The following is a 26,506-nucleotide window of genomic DNA, read 5'->3' on the forward strand; positions in this document are numbered from 1 at the left end:
CTAGTCTCTCTTCTGGTGCTTGTGCATTGTTACTTATGGTTCATATTGTGTTTATGCCATGTATTAGGGGTCCTAGCGTTGTCCCTATTTTTTCTTCCATGATCTTTATCGTTTTCGATTTTATGTATGTGGCTAGCTTTCTATTTCTCAGATGTTAGTCTGAAACTCTCTTTGAATTCTGCAGGACTCACATGCTGCTCACTAATTCACACGGTTCCATTCCTACCATCCCAATTCCAGCTCTCCACACATGCTATGCGTGTGCATTGCTTTAATAAAACATTCACATATTCTGTGAAACAATATACTATTTGCTGATACAAATCATAATGCAAATATTCAGAAGACTAACCATTGCTTCTGCATTTAAAAAAACAAAACTGTCACTACAGATTAAGGCACCTGCATACTTGTTTCCAGACAAAGGGCAATATTACTCGCTTAATTTAAAATGATTTCCTAACTCCTCCATTTAAAATAGCTTTCAAAAACACATCTGGGTGTTCAAAATAAGATCAGAAAAATGAGAAGACATTTTAAACTTTATCCTGGCTACCTTCCCTAGTCTTTCCTAGTTCTCAGAAGGTGAAAGGGCTTGGATTTTACATTATCAGCAGTTCTGGAAGTTTCTTTTGCCTCAGGGCTTCTTTACATTCTTGAAAATGACTGAGGATCTCAAAAAGCTTTTCTTTACATAGGTTATATCTATTGATATTTATCATTAAAAAAATTAAAACTGGGAATTGTTTAGATATTTCCTTGTTAATTTATTTTAAAATAATAATAACTAGCCCATTACCTATTCACATAAATGGTATACATTTTATGGAAAAAAAAGTATTTTCAAAAAAGTAAATAACTAGAAGTGGCCTTGTTTTCTGTTTTTGCAAATCTCTTTAATGTCTGGTTTAATGGAAGACAGCTGGATTCTCCTATCTGCTTCTGCATTCAGTCTTTTACCATATCACACATCATGTGGTCTCTGGGAAACTTCACTCCACACTCATGAGAAAAGAGAGTCAAAAAGGCAAATAATTTTTAGTAGTATTATGAGAATAATTTTGACCTTGAGATCACTTGAACCAATCCTAGGGGTCTCTGAACTGCATATGGGAATTGCTGCTCTGGACCATACCACCTGGCTGAAACTCACCATGCCATCTTAAAACCGTTGCACGTAAATGTATATTAGTTTTAGCATTTGACTTCAATGCCTTTGTACTTACTTAAGATATTTTTGTTTTGTTTTGTTTTAAAGCCTTATTATCTTGTGTATTGGTTCAATTTTGATTCTTTTGAATTGACCTTTATCAAGATACATTATGATCCCCTAAATCATACTACCAAGCAGTGATCTACTCACCCTACAGAGTAATGATCACTGTTCTATCTACCATGAAACCAGAAGCCAGTTGACATTCAACTCACGGCAACCCCACGTGTGTCGGAGTAGAACTATGCTCCATAGGGTATTCAATGACTGATTTTTGAGAAGTAGTCAACCCTCTCTTCTGAGGTGCCTGTGAACGTCCTTGAACCTCCAACCTTTGCATTAGCAACCCAGTGCATTAACCATTTGCACCACCCAGAGACTCTTATCTACCATTACAAATATCTTATCAGTCATTAAACTGTCTATGCTGTTTTTTTTTTTAATTGTGCTTTAAGTGAAACTTTACAGTTCAAGTTAGTTTCTCATACAAAAATTTATACACACATTGTTATGTAACCTTAGCCGCTCTCCCTATAATGTGACAGCACACTCCTCCTTTCCACCCTGGATTTCCCGTATCCATTCAAAAGGTTGGCAGTTTGAATCCACCAGGCGCTCCTTGGAAACCCTATGGGGCAGTTCTACCCTGTCCTGTAGGGTCACTATGAGTTGGAATTGACTCAACACTAATGCGTTTTGATTTTTGTTTTTTTTTTTGTAAGCCTGAGGGTAGTCCACCTAGAAAGAGACGTGCTGGTGCTTGGCTGTTGAAAGACAAGCAAGCACTGCGGAGCACTAACAACATGTGCTCTAATATCAAGCAGCTAGAAATCACTTCAGGGCCCTGGTGGTGCAGTAGTTAAATGTTTGGCTGCTAACCAAAAGGTTGGCAGTTCAAATCCACCAGCTGCTCCTTGGAAACCCTATGGGGCAGTTTTACCCTGTCCTATGAATTGTAATCCACTCTTCGTTTAGAAATCACCTTAAATTGTTGAGTTGGTTTACCTTAGATCATTTTAGTGACCCAGCTAGTGCTACTGTTTGATATAAACCCCGTCCAAAATAAGTCCCACTCTCAGTTCTTGCTACAGGGATAATATACCTTTGTCTGAGAAACACAGTTTTCTAAAATCACTGAAAATTTTATTTTTTAATCACTTGAGTCATTAGAGTTACCTATTTTTGTTAATGCATAATATATATCCATATTTATCTTCTCTGGATTTTTAATTTGTGTCTCAAAATTAGGCTTCCATATGGGACTCAACAATTTAAAGCTTTAAAAAACCAAAAACCAAACCCCTTGTTGTCGAGTCGATTCCAACTCATAGCGACCCTACAGGACAGAGTAGAACTGCCTCATAGGGTTTCCAAGGAGTACCTGATGGATTCAAACCGCTGACCTTTTGGTTAGCAGTTGAACTCTTAACCACTACGCCACCAGGGTTATTTCATGGGGAAGTGAGTTGAGGTGGGAGTATCATCTATGCTTTACATATTATCATTTAAAATTTAAAGTTGATACCAACTATATCATTTCAATGAGCTCCATTTTGTTTTCCAAGCCCTAATAATTTTCAATGTCAGGAATTCTTGAAAATAAGTAATGAGGTTGAGACCTAAGAGAATCACATTTGCATGGATTTAGATTTGCAGTTGGTATACTTTTCCTGGCGTATTTTATGATACCAGATGGTATAAATTAATATTTTATTTCTTTGGGTCAAAATTGATGTGCTCTGAGATATAAGTATCTGCAGTTCTATAGGTCAGAAGTCTGACACAGATCCCACCGGGCTAAAATCACTACCGACATGTCTGAGTCCCTTTCTGCAGGTGCTCAGAGAGAACCCAATTCCTTGCCTTTTTCATCTTCTAGAGGCCACCCACATTCCTTAGCTTATGGCTCCATTCCTCCATCTTCAAAGTCAGCAATAGTGGGTCAAGTCCTTCTCACATCCCATTGCTCTGATCTCCTCCTCTGCCTCCCTCTTCCACTTTTAAAGACCCTTGTAATCACATTGAAGGAGTCATGGTAGCACAGTGGTTAAGCACTCAGCTGCTAACAGAAAGGTAAGCAGTTTGAACTCACCAGCAGCTCCACAGGAAAAAGATGTGGCAGTCTGCTTCTGTAAAGATTCCAGCCTTGGAAACCCTATGGGGCAGTTCTACTCTGTCCCATAGGGTTGCTGTGAACTGGAATCTATTCGACAGCAAATGGGTTTGTTTTAGTGATTACACTGGGCACACCGAGATAATTCAGGATAGTTTCCCTATTTTAAGGTCAGCTGATTAGCAACCTTAATTCCATCTGTACCCTTAATCCCCCATGCCATGTAACGTATTAGTAGGTTCCAGGGATTAGGGTATGGATATCTTCTGAGGGCCATTATTCTGCCTACAAAAGAAGCCCTGGTGGCACAGTGGTTAAGTGCTCAGCTGCTAACCAAAAGGTTGGAGGTTCGAACCCACCAGCTGCTCTGCAGAAGAAAGATGTGGTAGTCTGCTTCCCTAAAGACTACAACCTTGGAAACCCTATGGGGCAGTTCTACTCTGTCCTATAGAGCTGCTATGAGTTGGAATCCACTCAATGGCCATGTGTTCTTGTTTTTTTGTGTGTGTTTTTCTTAATTCTGCCTACCACAATTAGATATTTACTTATTTATCTAACAGTTATTAGTAAGTACTGTTCTGTGCCAGGCATTGGGTTAGATACCAGAAACACAAACAGAAAGTTGCAGTCCTTGTATTCAAAGGACTTGTGGACTAATTGTTGAAGAGAAAGAGGAAGACAAACATCAAAGTTCTTTCCTATAAAAATTCATAATCCAATGAGATAAACGTGTCTCTGAAATGCATAACATCTAAAAAAAGACCATAAGCATGTCAATTTCCTGTGAAAAATTGTGCTTTTGTACTGAAAAATGACTAAAGTAATAGTAAACTAACCGATTCATTATTCATAGACTTAAAGAGGTAAGAAATCAGGGGAAACAGCTAATAAGATAAACAAATGTTGGCTGGCTCAGAGCTTGCCTAATGACTGTCCTCATTCATAGTCCCCTTAAAATATATTCTTAAAGTTTCAGATTTATTCTAAAAAATTAGCTAATAAATAATGAGTTGGTGGTGTGACAGGTTTCTAATGGTTACCGGGAGAGAGTGGCAGGGATTTAATTTAACATACTATCTATTCATCCAAAAGTGTTTAGAATTTGTTTCTAAATCAATCCTGTTAAATGAGATTCTAGATTCGGAAATACACTAATTACTTAATTATTCAGAGTTTTGTTTCCCTGGCTTGTGTCTTAATTGGTCTTAAGCCTCAACCCTCTTGGCTTGCTAATAGGACTCACTTGGATGGATACTCAGTGGTTTAACTACTCATTAGTGACAGTGACAGACGGCAAATCCCAACATCCAACATCATCTCAGAAATAAAATTAAGGTTTTATTATTTATTTTCTAAGTTTTGAGACTGAAATCTTTAATGCAGAAACTTTGTGCAGATCTGAATAGAATTACTATTTTAGAAATAATTGATGAAGAAGGCTTATGATTCTAGAGATATGTAGAAAATATCCTTATTCCTCTTTTCCAGCCCATGAAATTACCACCACTTTAAACAACTTGGATCCTGGGGCCAAACAATCTCCAAACAAACTCTTTCAGTACTCACTGGTGCTTTATACATAAGTCTACAAAAGATATGGAGAGTAGCAAGTATTTACTATATACTATTGATAAAAATACAGATTATATTATATTATATTGTTATAATAGGAAGGTGGTATTTCCACTAGGCAGGGAGATACAAAATTATGCCAAAGGGAATAAAACCATAGATCAAAAAACACTCTTGTTATGCTTAAGATATTTATATTTTTATGTGGGGGGGGAGAAGCAAAAGTGCTGCATAATTATAATAGTGCTTAACTAGCTCCAGTGGCCAAAAAATTAAGATCTCGACATTATTTCAGTATAAATTAAACAAGCCAATTTGCCATGTCAGAAAACAAAATTCATCATCGCACTGTCCAAGATTGAGTTCTTTAAAGAAATAACAATAAGGCTGCCTGCAGAATACCTTGAAAAGCAGTACTGGAGAAATGAGGTCTTTCAAAAAGTAACTGAAGTGTTTCTCAATTAAGTAAGTTTCTTACTCTTGTGAACACTTATTCTGTGAGTATATTTAGATACACAAATTTGTTGTAGAGGATTTTTATCAAAAATTAAGACGAGATTTAAAGATTTTCCTCCAAGCTGCCTGCATGTTTATTCAGCAAGAGCTGTGCCTCCTCCACACTCCCTTAGGAAGTTCATTAAAAGAAAAGTATGTATGACAGACACATAGACCGATGGAACAGAATTGAGAATCCAGAAGTAAATCCATCCACCTATGGACAGCTGATCTTCGATAAAGTGCCAAAGTACATTAAATGGGGGAAGAGAGAGTCTGTTTAACAAAAGGTACTGGAAAAACTGAATATCTATCTGTAGAAAAATGAAACAAGAACCATACTTCACCCCATACACGGAAACCAACTCAAAATGGATTAAAGATCTCAATATAAAACCTAAAACTATAAAGATCATGGAAGAAAAAACAGGGACAATGCTAGGAGCCCTAATGCATGGCATAAATAGTATAGAAAATATAATTAAAAATGTGCAAACAGCAGAAGATAAACCAGGTAAACTGGACCTCCTAAAAATTAAACAACTATGCTCAACAAAAGACTTCTCCAAAAGAGTAAAGAGAACTTACAGACTGGGAAAAAAAATTTTGGCTACAACATATCCGACAAGGCACTAATCTCTAAAAGTTATAGAAAACTTCAACATCTCAACAAACAGACAATCCAATTAAAAAAAATGAGTAGAAGATATGAATAGGCACTTCACCAAAGAAGACATTCACGTGGCAAACAAACACATGAAGAAATGCTTGCAATCATTAGCCATCCGAGAGATGCAAATCAAAACTACAGGGAGATACCATCTCACCCCCAACAATAATGGCACTAATAAAAAAAAACAGAAAACAATAAATGCTGGCAATGTTGTGGGGAGACTGGAACTCTTATACACTGCTGGTGGGAATGTAAAATGGTACAACCACTATGGAAAATGGTATGGTGCTTCCATAAAAAGCTAGAAATATAAGTACCATAAGAGCTAGCAATCCCGCTCCTAGCTATATGTCCTAGGAAAATAAGAGCTGTGACACTAATAGATATATGCACTCCCATATTCACTGCAGCTCTATTCACAATAGCAAAAAGATGGAAACAACCTAAGTGTCCATCAACAGATGAATGGATAAAAAAATATATGGCACATATACACAATGGAATACCATGCAATGATGAAGAACAATGATGAAGCCATGAAACATCTCACAATATGGATGAACTCGGAGGATATTATGCTGAGTGAAATAAGTCAATCACAAAAAGACAAATATTATATGAGACCACTACTATAAAAAATCAAGAAAACGGTTGTGCACACCTGAGCACAAACATAAACATTCTTTGATGGTTACCTGGGATGGGAGGCGGAGGGATGGAAAATCACCAACTAGAAAGAAGACTTGTTAATATTAATGAAAGGAAAGACATTACACATTAGGGGGAAGTCAGCACAACAGAACAAAGACAAAGAAAGGCACTGGGAGGAATGCAAGGTTAAAGGGCAATCACGGTAATTACCATAACATGGACAACCCTGCAACAACAGTATTAACAAACAATAATCTATGAATGAATATATACTAGAAAGATATGCAAAAGAGGAGTGGGAGGGTGTAAGGGAGCACACCTGCCTGCAGATATAGGTTGGGTTGAGGATATTATTACACACCCATTGGTAGTTGCTGCATGTATATTAATATAGACAACAGAATACACAAGGGGCACAGTCATGGAAACTTCCTAGACATAACCAAATACCTTGCAGGGCAAAGTTACTAGGCTTGAAGGCTGAGGACTTGGGGAACATCTATGTCAATTGGCATAACATAGTTCATAAAGACAATTTCTACATCCTACTTTAGTGAGTAGCATCTGGGGTCTTAAAAGCTTGTGAGCGACCATCTAAGATACAACTATTGGTCTCATCCAGGCTGGAGCAAAAGAGAATGGAGAAAACCAAAGACTCAAGGGAGCAATTAGGCTAAAGGTCTAATGGACCACATGAACCACGGCCTGCAAGAACCCAAGACAAGAAGAGCCAGATGGTGCCCGGCTACCACTACTGATCACTCCGACCAGGATCACAATAGAGGGTCCTATGCAGAGCGGGATAAAAATGTAAAACAAAAATAAAACTCATAAAAAAGACCAGACTTACTGGTATAATAGGGACTGGAGGAACCCCTGAGACTGTGGCCTTAAGACACTGTTGTAACACGGAATTGAAGCCACTACTGGAGATCACCTTTCAGCCAAACAACTGACAGGCATACAAAATAAACAATAACGCCCAAGAGGAAGGAGCTCCTTAGAAGAGTTAATTATATGAGACCAAAAGGGCAAAATCTGCCCAAAGGCAAAGATGAGAAGGCAGGAAGCAGTAGGAAAACCTGACAAATGGTAAGGGGGAAGCCAAGGTGGAAATGGAGTGAGTGCTGACATATTGAGGGGACTGCTACCAATGTCTTGGAACATTATGTGTACAAATTGTTGAATGGGAAACAGTTTTGCTCTGTAAACTTCATCTAAAGCATCATATTAAAAAAAGAAAAAAAGAAAAGTATGCTGGTCATTCAATTTACTGAATTACACATCAACTCAAAAGAACTTACTGAAAACCTACACGGAGCTCAGCACACAGCCCTTTACGTTACAAAGATGAAAAAGACCCTGAGTTGGAAAACTCAGAATCAAATAAATAAAACAACTACTACTTCTCCACTGTTCATGCTTCTTCTTATCTTGCTCCTACCAAACCCGCACCAACAAAACATGTTCAACTTAACTAGCTCTTAGAGGTTTGGGAGAAATCAAGGGCGGTGTGGGATTAAGTAAGGAAACATGGACTATTGTTGTAACCCTTCCAATACCCTAATCACTCCGCTTCCTCGGCATAAGACACTTTCCACATCACCTCAGCCAACAAATTGGAGCTCATTATCGACGCCAACATTCTACGTTTATCCGCAGCCCAAAACTCAAAAAGTCCCTTCTCTGGGACCTTAATTTTGTATGTCTGCACTTCACCTTCACTTTGCTGGCACTATGACTGCTTTACAGTCTCACAGTCCCTCACAATTTTCATCAACTATCCATCTCTTTACGCTCTCACTTATTCTGAGTTCAGCCCTGCCTTGACAGCACTTTGTCCCTATCTTCCATTATCCCTCTCCTGCAAAACTTCAATCCTGGCTTACCAACTGCTTCCTACCACCAATGTTTACCTTTATCTCTCCTACTATGTGGTTGATAATCTCTGCTGTTAAAAAAAAAAAAAAAAAGTTATGAAAACAGTATATTTGGCCCATGAAATTCAGTTGACTAGCTGAGTCCACCTTCCTACATGGCCGTAAGTTTTAAATAAAAAAACAGTCTCCCACCACAACCCTTAAATCACCCATCTTAATTTGAATTCCCTAAAATCAGAGCCTTGGACAAGGTAGTTTAACTGGGAGGTGATCCCAATAAGTAGATATGATGCAGAAGGGAAAGAAGCAGGGAAGAAAAAAAATGCCGAACAAGGGTGCCTTGTTGAGCTGGTTATCATTGTGGGCGTTACCATTGTGGCATCTCCTAACAAGCCCTATAGAATGTGCCTCAGAATTGTCCCTCCAAAGGTGAGAGGCTGGAACCTTATCCACTGACCCCCATATTCCATTGATTGAGGGTTGTCCCGGGGGTGATAAGTTTCCCAAAGTTTGCAGATGGCCTGTGTCAGAATGAGCAAGCTTTCATGGATTTTGCCGTGAAGTGGAAAAGCGGAGAAACAAGGCAGCTGACGGGAGATGCTTCCAGGGTGCAGAGAGACTGGCCACCTCAGCTGCAGCTGAAAGCGCAGGTGTGTAGAAGGGATGTGGTGCAGGGCACAAAACTCACTCCAACCATTTCACCTGAAAACGATCCTCTGTGCTTTCTCTATCTAGCTTCTCGTTATTCAGATTTAGAAATTTAATCATCTCTGCCTCCTTTCTTTCATATCTGATCAGTTACCAACTCATACTGTGTTCACCTTCACAATATCAGGTGTAGCTCCATAAGAAGTTTGAGAATGATTGACCAAGTCCGCTTCTATAGGATTCACACAGATTCTTAGACTGTATTGACCATGAAGTTGTGAAGTTCACTAATAATAGTCTAAGGTTGCTTCATCATGAATCAACTAGCTCTGTGTTTGATACGTAGAAATGATCTAGAAGGCATCACTAACATTATAGATGAGAGGCCTCACAGAAAGTAGCTTCTAGTATCGCAAAAGACCTCTTACTAATGAGAAATCTAAACTGATACCCAATTGGGGGATGTAGGGTTGACAAAACTTGTTATTTAAATGGTGTTTTAGTTTCGTGAAAATGAAAAAGTCAGAGTTGGGCAATGCCTCACCTGAGCAAAACAAGAAATACATTTTTGCCAAACTGTACATCATAGTATTTTCCTATTTGTTGCCTTTTTCTCAACTATAGTTACATTTATGGACTTAACAGACTGATACCATTGAGAAGGAATCCCTGGATGGCACAGATAGTTAATGATCTGGGCTGCTAACCGCAAGGTTGGAGGTTCAAGTCGACCCAGAGGTGCCTCAGAAGACAGGCTTGGTGATCTACTTCAAGAAAATCAGCCATTGAAAAATCCTATGGAGCACAGTTCCACTCTGACACATACGGTCACTATGAGTTGGAGTCTACTTGATGGCAACTAGTTTACCACTGAGGAAACAAAAGCTGTAAGACTCTGCAACACTTTCCACTGATAAAAATTTTAAAATCTTTCCTCAAATATTTAGATTTTGGAATCCTGTCTTTTACTATAGATTTCATTTAAGTACATTATTGATATTGTAAGTTGGGAAAAGTTTTAAACAATATTTTATTTTAGTTAAAATATTATCAGATTATAAATATTTTTCCTCATGTTTCCTTGAATTATACATATATATCCACAATCATACACATTTTTATTTACATAAACATATGCAGTAAAATTACTACATGTCAACATATCAAGAAAGCACGCATGTTTTATTTTATTTATAAGAAAAATACGATTGCTTTAAGCGCTTAGTTATTTGTCCAAATTTCTGTTGGTCACAGTTGTTAAAATTTCAAAGGTCCCGTAATGTGGTGAGCTCCCTCTCAACCCTCCACTACTTTGTGGAGTTCAATAGGGATTAGAAAGAGTAAGAAAATTAAATCAAAAGTGGGTTATCCCATTTTCTTCTGCAAAGACTGCACCACTGATAGGAACATGTGCTAATAGGCACAAATCTAGTTCGGGAGCAAAACGTGATTTATTTTTCCACAAACTGGCCTGCACGTTCTGGTCATCAATACATGTCCTTACACACAGAAGCTTTTTCTGCATGGTGCATCACACAGCACTGGGGGCTCTTTGAAAGCGAGCCTTTCAAGCTCATGCCCGACAGATCCCTGAAGTGTCTGGGAACTTACCCTTTGCTTTTGCCAGAGGTTTAAAAATGGAATGCTTTGGGGCTGCACAGTATTACTGTGCAATTCATTACGGGACAAAGAAATGTCTGGGGTTAGACAGGCAAGCAACTAACGATCCTTCATTTTGTCCAGAAACATCAGGATCGATATGTAGGACATGCAACATTTATGGAACACTGTGTTTTCTTTCCCCTGTAGGGGATGGAGAAAATACTAGATGATATCTTTCTACTGATGGCTAAAGCACTCAAATGATTGACACTGTTTAACACAGGCCTTTCAGCCTCTTCTTTAAGTCCTTCCCACCTACCAGTAGCAACACAGATGTAGGATCTTACTAACTTCCTGTACCATATATACCAGAACTCAGATAATTTGATTTATGGCAGGCATATTGAGCTTCATTGATCCAGGGAACCAAAATCTGGGGAATAACATTATAAACCAAAGTGTACAGAGCACACCAAGTTCTGGCAGGCTCTAACAGGCATTCACGATCCATGATGTATTCATTAATATTAGGGCTTTCATGAATAAATAGGAGAAGAAACCCAGAGAGAGGAAGTATGGTCAAAATGAAGATATCTACAAAGTTCCCTTCCAGCCCACATAATCTATCTATCAGGAACTGTATCATATTTAATGAGTAAATAGTTCCTAGAATGACTCAAAAAGGAGTACAGCAAAATAAATATGGCCAATGTTATATGACCTTTCAAATATCCCTAACTATGGCACTGGTGGTACAGATAGTTAAGCGCTCACTGCTAACCAAAAGGTTGATGGTTCAAACCCACCAAGCAGCTCCATGGGAGAAAGACCTACTTCCATAAAGATTACAGACAAGAAAACCCTATGCAGCAGTTCTGCTGTGTCACACTGGGTCACTGTGAGTCAAAGTCAACTCAGAGGCACCCAACAACAACAACAACACGGTGACCTGAGAATCTGAAACTCAGAGCAGTGTCAAAGCATTGGGTTGGAGTAGTGTGTTTTTTCCCTTGTCCTTTTATAGAAATGCCACAGTAGATAATTCGGAAAATCAATGATCCTTCTCAGGAAAAATAATTAGCTTTGTATCTCTTTTAAGAGCAACTGTCATTTGTCAAGAATGACAGAAATCAAAATGGTACTATATGTGCCCCATGACACATGCACATTTTTCCAAGCTGTCCCTAAATGGAGAAGTGAGCAATGCGAATATGGCACCATTTGCTCTCTACTTGCTTACAGCATAGTGGAAAGCAAGGCTCTAGTGTGAGAAGAAGGTGATTGAGTTAATGTACTCTCTTGTCAATATCTTTCCTAGGCTTGAGGATCTCAGGTAACTACTGGATCATTGAAGTTCCCTCATTCACACAACCTTAAAGCATTGTATTGAAACCATAAATAGGCAACGTTACAAAGCTACCAATTTCTGAATTCAAAGATGTTGATCTTAATAATGCAGAACACTGAGATTTTTAGAATTTTTTTGAATTCTATTTTAGTTGCAGGTGGGCCAGTCCAATTATAGTTGGTTTTAATTAGCATATCCTAGAAGCAAGGACAATCTCTCAAAAGATACAATAGTATTAAAAAAAAGTTAGGCAATTAGTCACTTCGTTTGAAAATATCAAATGAATGGCTTCCAATGTCATATCAGGGCTTATAGTGACATCTCCGTCTCAATCTTTAGGCTAGAATAGAAAATTAGATTAAGATACGAGTTTCTGAAAACACTGCTTCAACTGTTGTTGTTAGGTGTTGTCGAGTCAGTTCTGATAAAAAAGCAACAAGAACCAATAAATGCACATAACAACCAAAACCAGTTGTTTTGGAGTCACAACGTACAGGCAAATTTGATTATAGTTCTCATGACTTGGAGCCCTGGTGGCGCAGTGGTTAAGCGGTTAAGAACTATGGCTGCTAACCAAAAGGTTCAAATCCACCAGCTGCTCTTTCGAAAGTCTAATACGGCTGTTCTACTCTGTGCTAGAGGGTGACTATGACTTAGTAAATACACTGGTTTTTGGTCTCATGACTCAGTAAATGCACCACAATAAGGACATTTTACTACTGTACCTTCCAAAGTACCCAAATCTTGTCTTATGTCTTTTTTTAATTCCTCATCAAATTTAACTTTCAAAGATTAAATATCTTCAGTTAGCATTTGAAACACTTATTAAACTCTATTTAGCTTCCAAAGTAATGCAGAAGTGAGCAAATTCAAGAACGGATGATGATCGATATCGCATATTTAATTCTATTATGTTGAGCTCGGATCTCAGAAGCACGAAGTTATATCTCTTAAGAGTTTTATAACGGAGCATAATTAGTTTGCCTCTCATGCTCCCTCGAGATAAAAGTGAGTGAAAAACTCCTAAGTTCTTGCTATTCACAATGTTTCCATTGGGTGTAGCTATGATATTGGATAGGTTAGTACTGCAGCCAGAGAATTCAGGAAGGATACCCAGACATTTGGGGATTTGTAGTGACTTTCTTTGTCTTTAGCTTTAAATGCTATTAGTCAGTTGTCTATTCTATGGAAAGCACCAAATAAAATACTTCCAAATTAATCAGGCCAAGAAAGATTTCAATGTCTTTTTCCAAAAAGGAAAAAAACTAAAAAAAACCTGAGACCTGTATTGAAACGTGAATCAACACTAATTTCTACACAGTTTGCTTATTCTTCAATTTTTTATATAACTATCCAATCCACTTCCTTTGAATGCCTTCTCTATAAATGGGCATCTGTTAGCTAAAAAAAGGATAAGTAAGGGGGAAATCCACTAACAATGCAACTCTTATTCAACGATAGGTCTGAACAGAGTATCTTGAAATTGCCTGTTTATGCTAAAACCAACCCCTTGACATTGAGTCGATTCTGACTCCTAGCGCCCCTATGGGGCAGAACAGAATTGCCCCCTAGGGTTTCCAAGGCAGAAATCTTTGTAGAAGCAGACTCCCACATCTTTCTCCAGTGGAGCGGCTGTTGGGTTAGAACTCCTGACCTTTGATTAGCAGGTGAGTGCTTAACCACTGTGCCACAGGGCTTCACTGTTTTTGCTAAAAGGGAGGGGGAAAAAAGTGTTTCTCCCAAAATACAAGGGCAGCTTACATGCTGTGATGAAAACTGCTAACTCTTTTCTCAACAACACCATATGTCTCCAATTGGATCATAATGCAGTCAGTTCTCAAGGGAACCTGGCGCATGGCAGCGAATCAAATCAAGGAGCAGTCTTCACTGTATATTGACTCACTCATTAACCAGTGATCAGCACTTTCAAACTTTCCAGATCCTCCTCCAAAATGTTGATGTGAAGGGACTTTCTGCTTTCCCAAGATCTTCCAAAAACCAACCAAGTCTTAAAAGGACCCCTGACCCTTCCATAAAACTATTCCTCTTTTTGTTCATATTTCCTCTTCTGCATAACCTCAATGTATTTTAAGGTGGCACAGTGGTTAAGAGCTGGGCTGCTAACCAAAATGCTGTGAGTTCAAATCCATCAGTCACTCCTTGGAAACCCTACAGGGCAGTTCTACTCTGACCTATAGGGTCACTATGTTGGAATCGACTCGACGGCAGTGGGTTAAAATGCCTTACCCTTGAACTCTTCAATCTTGGGGTTTAAACAGATGTATTTAAGCGGATGTACTTCAAACGCTATTGAAATCTAGCTTATAGAGATCAAAAGGCAAAATGTTGTAGGACTGAAGAAGTCACGATTTCTTTTTTCCCTTGAGAAGCACCAAAAACAGAACAACAAATGAACCAGCATGCAGTAGTCAGGTATTCTTTTCTTACCTGCCGGTTGTAATTCTGCTTACTTTAGCCTCCCATTCAGTCTGTATTTATTTATTTTTTATGCCATGAGTAAGATCTGTTTCAAGACTTTCCCACCTAATACTATATACGTCCCCTATATACTAGGAGCGCTAGGTGGTGCAATGGTTAAGGGGTCTGTTGCTAACCAAAAGGTTGGCGATTCAAATCCACCCAGCAGCTCTGAGGGACAAAAACATGGCACTCTGCTCCTGTAATGACTACAGCCTAGAAAACCCTATGGGGCAGTTCTACTCTGTCCCATGGGGTCCCAGTGAGTTGGAATCGACTTGACAGCACCTAACAACAATGACAACAAACATATACGACTATAAACTTGCTAATATAAATTAATAGCAAGTTGAGATATTTCCAGCTTGAAAACAAACGAAACAAAACAAAACTCATTACCATCTAGTTGATTCCAACTCGTAGCCACCCTATAGCACAGAGTAGAACTGCCCTGGAGGATTTCCAAGGAACAGCTGGTGGATTCTAACTGCTGACCTTTTGGTTAAGCAGCCAAGCTCTTAACCACTGTGCCACCAGGGCCCTGACAAACATGGTATCTTCAATCCGATTATGTTGAGCAGAATTCTTAAGAGCATAAATTTATGTCATTTTGTGATGTGTGTAAAACATTAAGAATCCAAGTGAAATGCCCTGGGATGGACTAGATTAGGACTCTGCAAACTGTCTGTGATGAATGTTCAGTTGTTTTGTTTTTTGTTTACTTTCCAATCTGTCAGTGACTGAAACTTTTGTGAAATGTAATATTATGCATTCAGATGTTATGACAATGTCAAATTGCTATTCAAAGTTTCTAAATGCTTACTCTCACTTTTCTGTACTCTTCCTGTGGTGGGTTGGTAAGAAATAGTTTGGGGACTGGCATCAAACTGTGAATATCACTGTTTACGTATTTTATAAACCAGAGATCAGGATACCAATATTAATGATAAGAGTCAAAAACTCCTTTTACCTCAAGGGCATCCTTGAACTGTTCTTTGCTCTGTTTTCCTTCCAGCTCACTTTAGGGAATCAGCAACAGAGATTCAAAAGAAACATCAAAGAAGATGTCTTAGTTATCTAGTGCTGCTATAACAGAAACACCACAAGTGGGTGGTTTTAACACAGAGAAATTTATTTTCTCACAGTTTAGGAGGCCAGAAGTCCAAATTCAGAGCACCAGCTCTAGCGGGAGGCTTTCTCTCTCTGTCAGCTCTGAAGCAAGGTCCTTGTCTCTTCAGCTTCTGCTTCCTGGTTCTTTGGGTATCTCTATGTATCTTGGCAGCTGTCTTACCCCATCTCTGCTTCTCTTGTTTGCTTGTGCTAAGCTCTTTTGTATCTCAAAAGAGATTGATTTAAAACATACCCTACACTAATCCTGTCTCATCAACACAATGAAGACAACCCATTCCCAAATGAGATTATAACCACAGGCATAGAGGTTAGGATTTACAATATATATTTTTGGGGACCACAATTCAATCCGTAACAGAAGAATAATCAAAACGTTTTCAGTAGCGTCGAGAAAGATGAGCTGCGACATAGTATTAAAAAAAAATACACACTTATAAAAGCAATCTCTTCCCTTCCAGTGACCAATCAAGGACCTTGTCGTGCACTGATTATAAAAGAAGCAATACGCCCAGGCACAATTTAGTGATTGCTTAATGGCACTTCTTACCTGGGATGCCTGGTGGCGTTTTCAGATACTTCCCATTAAAATGTTGAATTACCACCTCACATTTTTCAGTAGACTCCATTCTGGAAAAAGAAGACAAAATAGAGTGTCACTGACTTTTGTGAAGTTGTGTACACCCAGGGAAAAACAATAAAAAGGAAAAGAAAAAATGGGTATTAAGAAAGCATGGACAAGCTTGTTTTGAGAATTTTGCCAGAAATGTCAACTGTTGCAACGACCACCATAACAGGTGGGAGAATGTCACAAACCCATCATTGCCTGGAATAATGTTCACTCTCTATTGAAAGCTGCCTATGTGAACAGCTCTCGGATGAGTCCTCACCAGAGATAACACTGAGATGCTATCTCATTTAATTCACACGAAGAAGTTTGGCAAATGGAAGTGCTCGATAAGCACCTGTTGAATGACTGAATTATTGTTAGGAGCCGTAGAGTTCAGTTAGACTCAGAGTGACCCCACGTGACACAGTAGAACTGTCCCATGCCATTTTCTAGACTGTAATCTTTTCAGAAGCAGATACCCGTGTCTTTCTCCCATGAAGCTGCTGGGGCGGGGCGGGGGGGGGGTGTTGAACCACAAACCTTTCAGTTAGCAGCTGAGTGCTTAACCAATTGCACCACCAAGACTTCTTAGCAAACATTAAAGAGGGACTTACTACTGTCCTTCATACAATAAGGGCACTGAAGCTTAGAGAGATGAACCACTTTGCCAAAAAGTGGTAGTCAGAATTTGAATTCAGGCCTGTCCAACACGAAAGTCTATAATGTAACTACTAAGCATACTGCTGAGGGACTCCACAAATAAAGTTGACAAGATGTGTTTTAAGTGACCAGGTTGCAGCCTAACAGAGTGGGTGATACAGTAATGTTGGCAGTAACATGACACTTTCATTGAAAAACCACCGGGTGAAGGATACCTAAACAGAGTGATTTGGGTTCCCAAATGTGGGACGGAGACAAATATACATAAACCTTTCTTAATTTTGAATTTTACACAACTTTCTCTTTTTTTATATTTGATATTATATTCTTAAACTGAGTTTCTTATGCCAATTATGGCATCTCACATACAAGCTAATGATTGGGCTTTCAATCCGTACCATCATAATGCCATTTTTAGCAGTACTGTCATCTCTTAAGTGCGGCAGTATTTGCAATATTTTCCAAATAATAAATTGTATCTGCCTTTTATCATTTTATAATACTAGGTGGTGGTGGTTGTTATTAGGTGCCATTGAGTCGATTCCAACTCACAGCAACCCCATGTACAATAGAACGAAACACTGCCAGGTTCTGCGCCATCCTCACAATCATTACGCTGTTTGAGCCCATTGTTGCAGCCACTGTGCCAATCCATCTCATTGAATATTTTCCTCTTTTTCACTCTCTACTTTACCAAGCATGATGTCCTTCTCCAGGGACTGGTCACTCCTGATAACATGTACGAAGTCTTGTCATCCTCCATTCTAAGGAACATTCTGGCATTAATTCTTCCAAGACAGATCTGTTCGTTCTTCAGGCAGTCCATGGTATATTCAATATTCTTTACCAATACCAAAATTCAAATCCATCCATTCTTCTCTGGTCTTCCTTATTCACTGTCCAGCTTTCCAATACATATGAGGTGATTGGAAATATCATGGCTTACGTCAGATACAACTTAGTCCTCAAGGTGACATCTTTGCTTTTTAACACTTTAGAGAGGTCTTTTGCAGCAGATTTGTCCAATGTAATATGTTGTTTGGTTTCCTGGCTGCTGCTTCCATAGGCGCTGATTGTGCATCCAAGTAAAACAAAATCCTTGACAACTTCAATATATTCTCCGCTTATCATGATGTTGTTTATTGGTCCAGTTGTGAGGATTTTTTGTTTATCTTGAGGTGTAATCCATACTGAAGGCTGTGGTCTTGGATCTTCATCAGTAAGCGCTTTAAGTTTCCTTCACTTTTGACAAGCAAAGTTGTGTCATTTGCATATCACAGATTGTTAATGAGTTTTCCTCCAATCCTGATGTCGTATTCTTCATTTAGTCCAGCTTCTTGGATTACTTGCTCAGCATACAGACTGAATAAGTATGGTGAAAGGATACAACCCTGACACACATCTTTCCTGATTTTAAACCAAGCACTATCCTCTAGTTCTGTTCTAAAGATTATCTCTTGGTCTATGTACAGGTTCCGCATGAGCACAATTAAGTGTTCCGGAATTCCCATCTTCACAATGTTATCCATAATATCTTATGATGTAGATATTCAAATGTCTTCAAATAGTCACTAAAACACAGGTAAACATCTTTCTGGTACTCTCTGCTTTGAGCCAAGATCCATCTGACACCAGCGATGATATCCCTCATTCCACATCTTCTGAATCCAACTTGAACTTCTGGCAGTGCCCTGTTGATGTACTGCTGCAACCATTTTTAAATTACTTTCAGCAAAATTTTACTTGCTATGATATTAATGACATTGATCAATTACTTCCACATTTGGTAGGATCACCTTTCTTAGGAATGGTCTCAAACATGGATCTCTTCCAGGTGGTTGGCCAGGTAGCTGTCTTCCAAATTTCTTGGCATAGACAAGTGAGTGCTTCCAGTGATGCATTCATTTGTTGGAAGATCTCAACAGGTATTGTGTCAATTCCTGGAGCTTTGTTTTTTTGCCAATGCCTTCAGTGTAGCTTGGACTTCTTTCTTCCATACCATCAGTTCTTGATCATATGCTACCTACTGAAATGACTGACCATCGACCAATTCTTTACGGTATATTGATTCTGTGTATTCCTTTCATCTTTTTTTGATGTTTCCTGCGGCATTCAATATTTTGCCCATAGAATTCTTTGATATTGCAATGTGAGGTTTGAATTTTTTTCTTCAGTTCTTTCAGGTTGAGAAATGCTGAGCATGTTCTTCCCTTTTGGTTTTCTAACTCTATGTCCTTTGCACATTTTATTAGATACTTTATTCTGTCTTCTCAAGCTGCCCTTGGAAATCTTCTGTTCAGCTCTTTTTCTTCATCATTTCTTCTGTTCACTTTAGCTACTCTACATTAACAAGCAAGTTTAAAAGTCTCTTCTGACATGCATTTTGGTCTTTTCTTTCTGCCCTGTCTTTTAATGACCTTTGCTTACTTCATGTATGATGTCCTTGATGTCCTCCCACAACTTGTCTCATCTTCGGTCATTAGTGTTCAATGAATCAAATCTATTCTTAAAATAGTCTCTAAATTCAGATGAAATATACTCAAGGCTGTACTTTGGCTTTCATGGACTTATTTTAGTTTTCTTCAGCTTCTACTTGAACTTGCATATGAGCAATTGATGATCTATTCCACAGTCGGCCCCTGGCCTTGTTCTGACTGGTAATATGAAGCTCCTCCATCGACTCTTTCCACAGATATAGTTGATTTAATTCCTGTGTATTCCATCTGGCAAGGTTCATGTGTATAGTCGTCATTTATGTTTTTTTTAAAAAGGCATTTCTAAAGAATATGTGGCCGCTGTTGCAATATTCTATCATATGATCTCCTGTGTTGTTTCTATCACCAAGGCCATATTTTTCAACTGCAGATCCTTCTTCTTTGTTTCCAACTTTCACATTTCAATTATCAGTAATTATCAGTGCGTCTTGAGTGCATGTTTTATCCATTTCAGACTGCAGAAGTTGGTCAAAATCTTCCATTTCTTCTTCTTTGGCCATTAGAAGTTGGTGTGTAAGTCGTATTAACTGGTCTTCCTTGTAGGCGTTTGGATATTACCCTATCACTGACAGCGCTGTACTTCAGGATACATCTTCAAATGTTCTTTTTGACAATGAATGTGACGCCATTCCTCTTCAATTTGTCATTCCGGCAGAGTAGACCATATGATTGTCTGATTCAAAACGGCCAAAACCAGTCCATTTCAGCTCACTAATGCCTAGGATATCAAACTTCAAGCATTCCATTTCATTTTTGACAACTTCCCATTTTCCTACATTCATACTTTGTACATTCCACGGTCCAATTACTGATGGATATATGCAGCTGTTTCTTCTCATTTTGAGTCATGCCACATCAGCAAATGAATGTCCCTAAAGCTTGACTCCATCCATGTCATGAAGGTTGACTCTACTCTGAGGAGGCAGCTCTTTCCCAATCATATTTTGAGCACCTTCCAACCTGAGAGGCTCGTTTTCCTGCACTATATTAGACAATGTTCTGCTGCTATTCATAAGCTTTTCCCTGGCCAATTTTTTCAGAAGTAGATCACCAGGTCCTTCTTCCTAGTCTGTCTTAGTCTGGAAGCTCCGCTGAAACCTGTCCACCATAGGTGACCCTTCTGGCATTTGAAATACCGTTGGCATAGCTTCCACTATCAAAGCAACAAGCAAGACACCATAGTATGACACACTGACAGACGAGTGGTGGAAAATTGGGTTGGGAAGATAAAAATTAAAGGGTTGATTTTGATGAAAGGAAATTAAGTCCCATAAACAGTACACTAAAGAAAATATTAAATTTTTAGAAACATTACACATATGCATGAAAGAATGTATATGAAATGTGTGAAATTTGGCTAAAAGGCAAATTATGACTTTGGATTTTTTGCTGTTATTAATATGCACCTTCCTGGAATGGAGCCCTTAGACACAAGTTGTAAAGCTTTCCTACATCCGAATTTTCTGGGTGTTTTCAGCCCATATTACACGCGTGAGGAAACAAGGAAAAAATATGTTAACAATTGCCAAATGAGTGATAATTTATTATAGTTATAAAAACCAAAACCAAACCCATTTCTGTCAAGTTGATTCCGACTCATAGCAACCCTATAGGACAGAGTAGAACTGCCCCATAGGGTTTCCAAGGAGCGGCTGGTGGATTCCAACTGCCAGCCTTTGGTTAGCAGCCGAGCTCTTAATCACTACATCACCAGGGTTTCCATTATAGTTATAGGATATCAAAAGTTGAAGGTAGCCCAGAAGCCAGGGAGACACTAAGTAGGCACAGAAGACAGGAAAACCCTCTTGAGAGAATTAGGGCAGAGGGTAGGCTGGATACACCAGAGGGCCTTTGAGCAGGTGACTGTGGATGGAGTGGAAATTTCACTGGGGAAACTCTTGGAAATAAGCTAACACACAGACAAGTGCATCAGAATTATCAGGTTCAGGAGTCTGAAGATGATATCAGATACAGGTTCCACTTGAGGAACTATAATTATCTTCTGAAAGGAGCCCTGCTCACACAACGGTTAAGTGAACGCTTGGCTACTAACTGAAAAAGGTTAGCAATTCCAGGATCCACAAGAGAAAGACCTGGTGATCTGTTCTTGTAAAGACTACAGCCTAGGAAACTCTACGGGGCAGTTCTATTCTATCAGATAGGGTCGCTTTGAGCAGGAACTGACTTAACAGCACACAACAACAGTAACAACAAATTATTTTCTGACTCTAGTTTTTAAAAATTTGTTCTCAGATGAACATTCCTATGAGGACTAAGAGGGACCCACATCTTTCTATATTGATACAAATGGAAAATCTCTACCAACAAAGCAGGAGTGACCTCATGGACTTGAGACCTGCGCGGTCACACAGAGCCCTCCGCTTAGAACAACCCCACACTTGGTTTAACACTCTGCTGTCACCGTTTTGAAATTCTTAATAATTTTTTAACAAGGGGCCTCACATTTTCATCTTTCCCTGGGCCCACGAATTATGTAGCTGGTCTTGCTATTATGGTAACTAATAGGACATGAACAGATTAGCCTTTCTTTTATCCATGGGCACACTGGATCCACAGAAGTGTTACTCTGAAGAAAGCCTTAAGAAAGAATCAATTTTTTTCCAAATGGGGGGGGGGAGTTTTAAGCTTAGTATTATTTGACTTGTAATAAATAAAAATAAAAACAAAGGTAACATTTAGTATATTCACCACTTAATCACAAATTCCCCCCAAATAGAAGATTTTTGGACTAGGAAGGCAAGAATAATCTCTCTCTATTCCAAATATTCAGGCGCTGCTAAGTATAATTTTCATAACGTTCTTGTTTTATTTTCAGAGAACCTTTTACAGTAAGTCATCCAGCTTATTATTATTATTATTTTTGAGATAGGAAACTTCCATTTCTAGGAACAAAAGAATTCTAATTCTGCTCCTTCTCTCTTCCCACAGGATCTACTATCCATTGTCTCTTAGGGAAAATAACCTTTCCTCCTAGCAGAGACATGAATGGGAGAGGAAATGTAAGCCCTTAATTACTACAGATGTTACTTTATGGAATTTTTATTCCAGGGGAGCTACAGAGTGAAAAGCTTATACCCCAGAGCCCCCTCCCCGTTCGATCCCTCTCTGGGCACTCATCTAGATAAAAGGCAGTTAAAAATCTGAAGCTTGCCTGCAAGGGTCCTACAAATCAAATCCTTTCTCTTTGTCTTGAAATGACATGGACTTTTTAAATGAAGACTAAGACTAGATGGGGGTTCATTTGTATGCGTGCGTGTGTGTTTGTGTACTTGTGTGTGCGTGCTTCTTGATTCTACATCATGTGTTTTAGAGAACACAGGGGAAGCTAAACGAGGGAATCAGGTGACTAACCTCTCTCCCCTCCTAAAATATTTTTTTCTGGCCTGACAGCCTCAAGTTATCCCTTCTGGATTCTAAGTCTGATCATCTTAGCACTGTTTTACAGCCATAGCAAGCCAGATGGGGGCTGTTTCTATGAACACAAAGACAGCGGCTTAGATTGCTCACTTTGGCTTCATTCAGATTTAACTAAGCGAATGTCTGCAGCGAGCCTTCAGAGACTCTCGTCTCTGACAGAATAAATGCAATAGAAGTCTGTTCTCTGTAGCTGCCGGCGTTCAGTGTCAAACCATGTTACGCTGCACCACCCAGCAGTGACAATTTCATTTTAATACATGGGGCACATCGGAACCAGGCCAAGCAGTCCCAGCAAAGACGGTAACAGAGGACCTGCCAGAGGCGAAAGGCTCGGTGTTCCTACTGCATTTAATGTGGGAACAGAACCAAAGTGAGACCCCAGAGCTTTGTGAGGAAAGGGGTGGGCTTTGAATAGCCATCTTGGCAAAAACGTACCCATTTTCTTCTCATGTTTCACAATTAACCATGCTGAGATGCCAGCTCAAGCTATCTGAAATCTGGCACACGCTTCAGCTGAAACCGACACCAGCATTATTAAGTGGGTCTGGAAAGACGGTACACCAGCTGCCTTTACACGTCCCTTTCAGAATCACTGAATCAGTACAACTGCATGCATTCTTCCTTGGTGGCACCTGAACCCCCTCGCGTCCCTCAGAACAGCTCGTGTGCCAGGCCAACCATTCACCCAACAATACGTTAATTAGGTTCTTACAAGCTCTAATCATTGTATAAAGCTTCAAGGTTTTCTGTTAGGTCTGATGTTTAAATAGAAACACATGGTAAAGGTCCTGTCTGACATTCTTTCTTGTCCTACTGCCTAGGATCCTGGTTTCAGTCATTCGAAATGTACCACAGAATTGTGATTTTTTTTTTTTTTTTTTAAAAGAGCTACTAATAAGAGCTAGGTTCATAGACAATACAATCCCCACAGGCAAATTACAGCAGAGAAGAGCCTGATCCAATATAAGTAGAATGTTCTGGGTCAGACTTAATTCACAGTAGTGGAAAATCTTTTGCAAAGCCATTTCCAGCCTACCTAGAACACGTTTATCTCACCTCAGTAAAGAAGCTCTCCATTTACGTTCTTAAAGAAATAAGCATTATTAACCACGGATCAAAAACAAATGTACTCTCATTTATTATGGTTAATTAGAGGTTTCCACTATTGTGAAATTTTTGAGGTTTTGCAATCACAGGCCCTGTACAAATCATTGGCAACTTAGAGTGCCCGGCTTCCAAGCCACTCACCCTCATATCTGGTAAGATCCATGCAAAGTGTCAACACACACACAAAAAAAAATTAAATACTAAAATGTGCATGTACTCCTGATATTTCAAAAACAAATGATGTCATTTACTTCTTAATCTGTATTACAGAAGGATTAATAGTGTGTCCCAGGGACAAATGAGTGAATGAATGAGTTGAATTCTCTTAGTTTTTGCATTCTTTGTTCTTCCTGCCAGGTGCCTGACATTCTTATGATACCAGTGTCATAAATGACAAAGAGTGAAGCAGAGCTGCCTCCTTGCCTTTGCAGAAACCCAGGTATTTTGGCTGTACCTTGCTCAGCATAACAACTCACTTCTCTTAGGAAATGTAAAGATGAACACTATTTTACTAATGAAACTCACCCCACAGTTCTAGGACTGCATTTAATTTCAGGACTGGAAATGGCCTCAGATATTAATTTCTATGTTGTACAGATGAAAAAACTAATACTGGGAGATTGTGGCTGGCTTCCCTAAAGATTAGTTAGTGGATGAGCCTAGAATAGAACCTGTGTTTCTTAACTCTCAATTCAGATGGCTTATTTGGAAGAGATGGAACGCCATAGCTGGCCTCCTGGTCTTCCTTTTCTGATTTCCCATACTGATGGACTTATATCTGTTCTGAAGCTGGATGGGTCCTGCTATCTCCACTCTACCCAGTCAAACATGGTGCTACCCCTGATAAGATGTGACAACAAGGGCACTTCACCTTCATAGCGTTCTTTCCCCAAACCCATAATTCCAGTTTAATCATGAGAAAAACATCAGACACACCCAGACTGGGGGCCAGGGGACAGTCTCCAGGATACCTGGCCAGCATTACTCAGGAAAAACAAGAAGAGGCTGGGAAACTGCCACAGACCAGAGCAGACTGGTGAGACGTAACAAGTAAACGCGTATGGTACCCTGGATTGGATCCTGGAACAGAAAAAGGGTCTTAATGGAAAAACTGGCAAAATAAAAATAAAGCCTGGAATTTAGTTAATAGCAATGTACCCATGTCAGTTTCTTAATTTTGAAGATGGGCCATGGTAATACAATGGGTTAACAATGGGGGAAGTGGGATGTGGGGTATACGGGGACTCTGTGCTAACGTTGCAACTTTTCTTACTGTAAATCTAAAAGTTTTCCAAAATAAAAAGCTTATTAAAAATTTCTGTACATTAAAGTTATCAGGAAACTATTTTTAAAAATGCCAATGCCTGGGCCCCAACCTAGGAGATTCTCAGTTAATTGATTTGGCATAAGGTTCAGACACATAGTTTTAAAAGAACCCCAGGGGATGCCAGTGTGCAGCCAGGGTTGAAAAATACTGTTCCGGAATTCTGTGTCAGGTGTCTCAAACAACAGACCATGGGCCAAATCCAACCTACAGATACGTTTTGTTTGAAATACAAAGAATTTTCAGAAATTTTGAAATAGTTGTCAACAATGAAAATTGGAAGATTTCACATGAAAATTTACATTTCTGACTCTTCTTGAGAAATAGGATGGTCTAAGCCAGGTTTTCTTCATGGCACCCATCAATTGTCAGTCCTTAGATGAAGTATCAGACGTTATTATCACTGATCTTACCTTTTTTTTTCTTCTAAATAGTGGACTCAAGAGAAAAAAAAAATTATCTGCATGTTTTCCTGTTTGCTCCTCCCCCATATGGACATAGATCAAGAGGCAGTCCTTTGAACAGAACAAGGGATACTGCGTGGCTTAAAATCAGGAGAGGTGTGCATCAGGGTCATACCTTCTCACCATACTTATTCAGTCTGTTTGCTGAGCAAATAACTCAAGAAGCTGGACTATATGAAGAAGAAGGGACATCAGGATTGGAGGAAGACTCATTAAGAAACTGCGATATGCAGATGATACAACCTAACTTGCTGAAAGTGAAGAAGACTTGAAGCACATGCTGATGAAGATCAAAGACTTCAGCCTTCAGTATGGATTTCACCTCAACATAAAGAAAAAAATCCTTACAACAGGACCAATAAGCAACATCATGATAAAAGGAGAAAAGATCGGAGTTGTCAAGGATTTCATTTTACTTGGATCCACAATCAACATCCATGGAAGCAACAGTCAAGAAATCAAATGAGATACTGCATTGGGCAAATCTGCTACAAAAGACGTCTTTGAAGTGTTAAAAAAAAAAGCAAAGACATCACTTTGATGGCTAAGGTGCGTCTGACTCAAGCTATGGTATTTTCAATTGCCTGATATACATGAAAACTGGAAA

The 26,506-nt window shown here is 39.1% G+C and overlaps 1 protein-coding gene across 4 annotated transcripts in view; it reads right to left on the minus strand.

Moving 5' to 3' along the window:
- The window catches only part of RBMS3 (RNA binding motif single stranded interacting protein 3), an 827,213-nt gene that overhangs the window by 289,212 nt on the left and 511,495 nt on the right, over positions 1 to 26,506 (minus strand). For all 4 annotated transcript variants that reach the window (XM_004377362.3, XM_004377363.2, XM_004377360.2 and 1 more), the window contains exon 6: positions 16,352 to 16,431. In XM_004377362.3, the coding sequence (XP_004377419.1) occupies positions 16,352 to 16,431 (80 nt within the window). The remainder of the gene's footprint in view (positions 1 to 16,351; positions 16,432 to 26,506) is intronic.

The sequence above is a fragment of the Trichechus manatus genome, unplaced genomic scaffold, assembly GCF_000243295.1.
Source record: "Trichechus manatus latirostris isolate Lorelei unplaced genomic scaffold, TriManLat1.0 scaffold00049, whole genome shotgun sequence".
NCBI classification, from domain to species: Eukaryota; Metazoa; Chordata; class Mammalia; order Sirenia; family Trichechidae; genus Trichechus; species Trichechus manatus.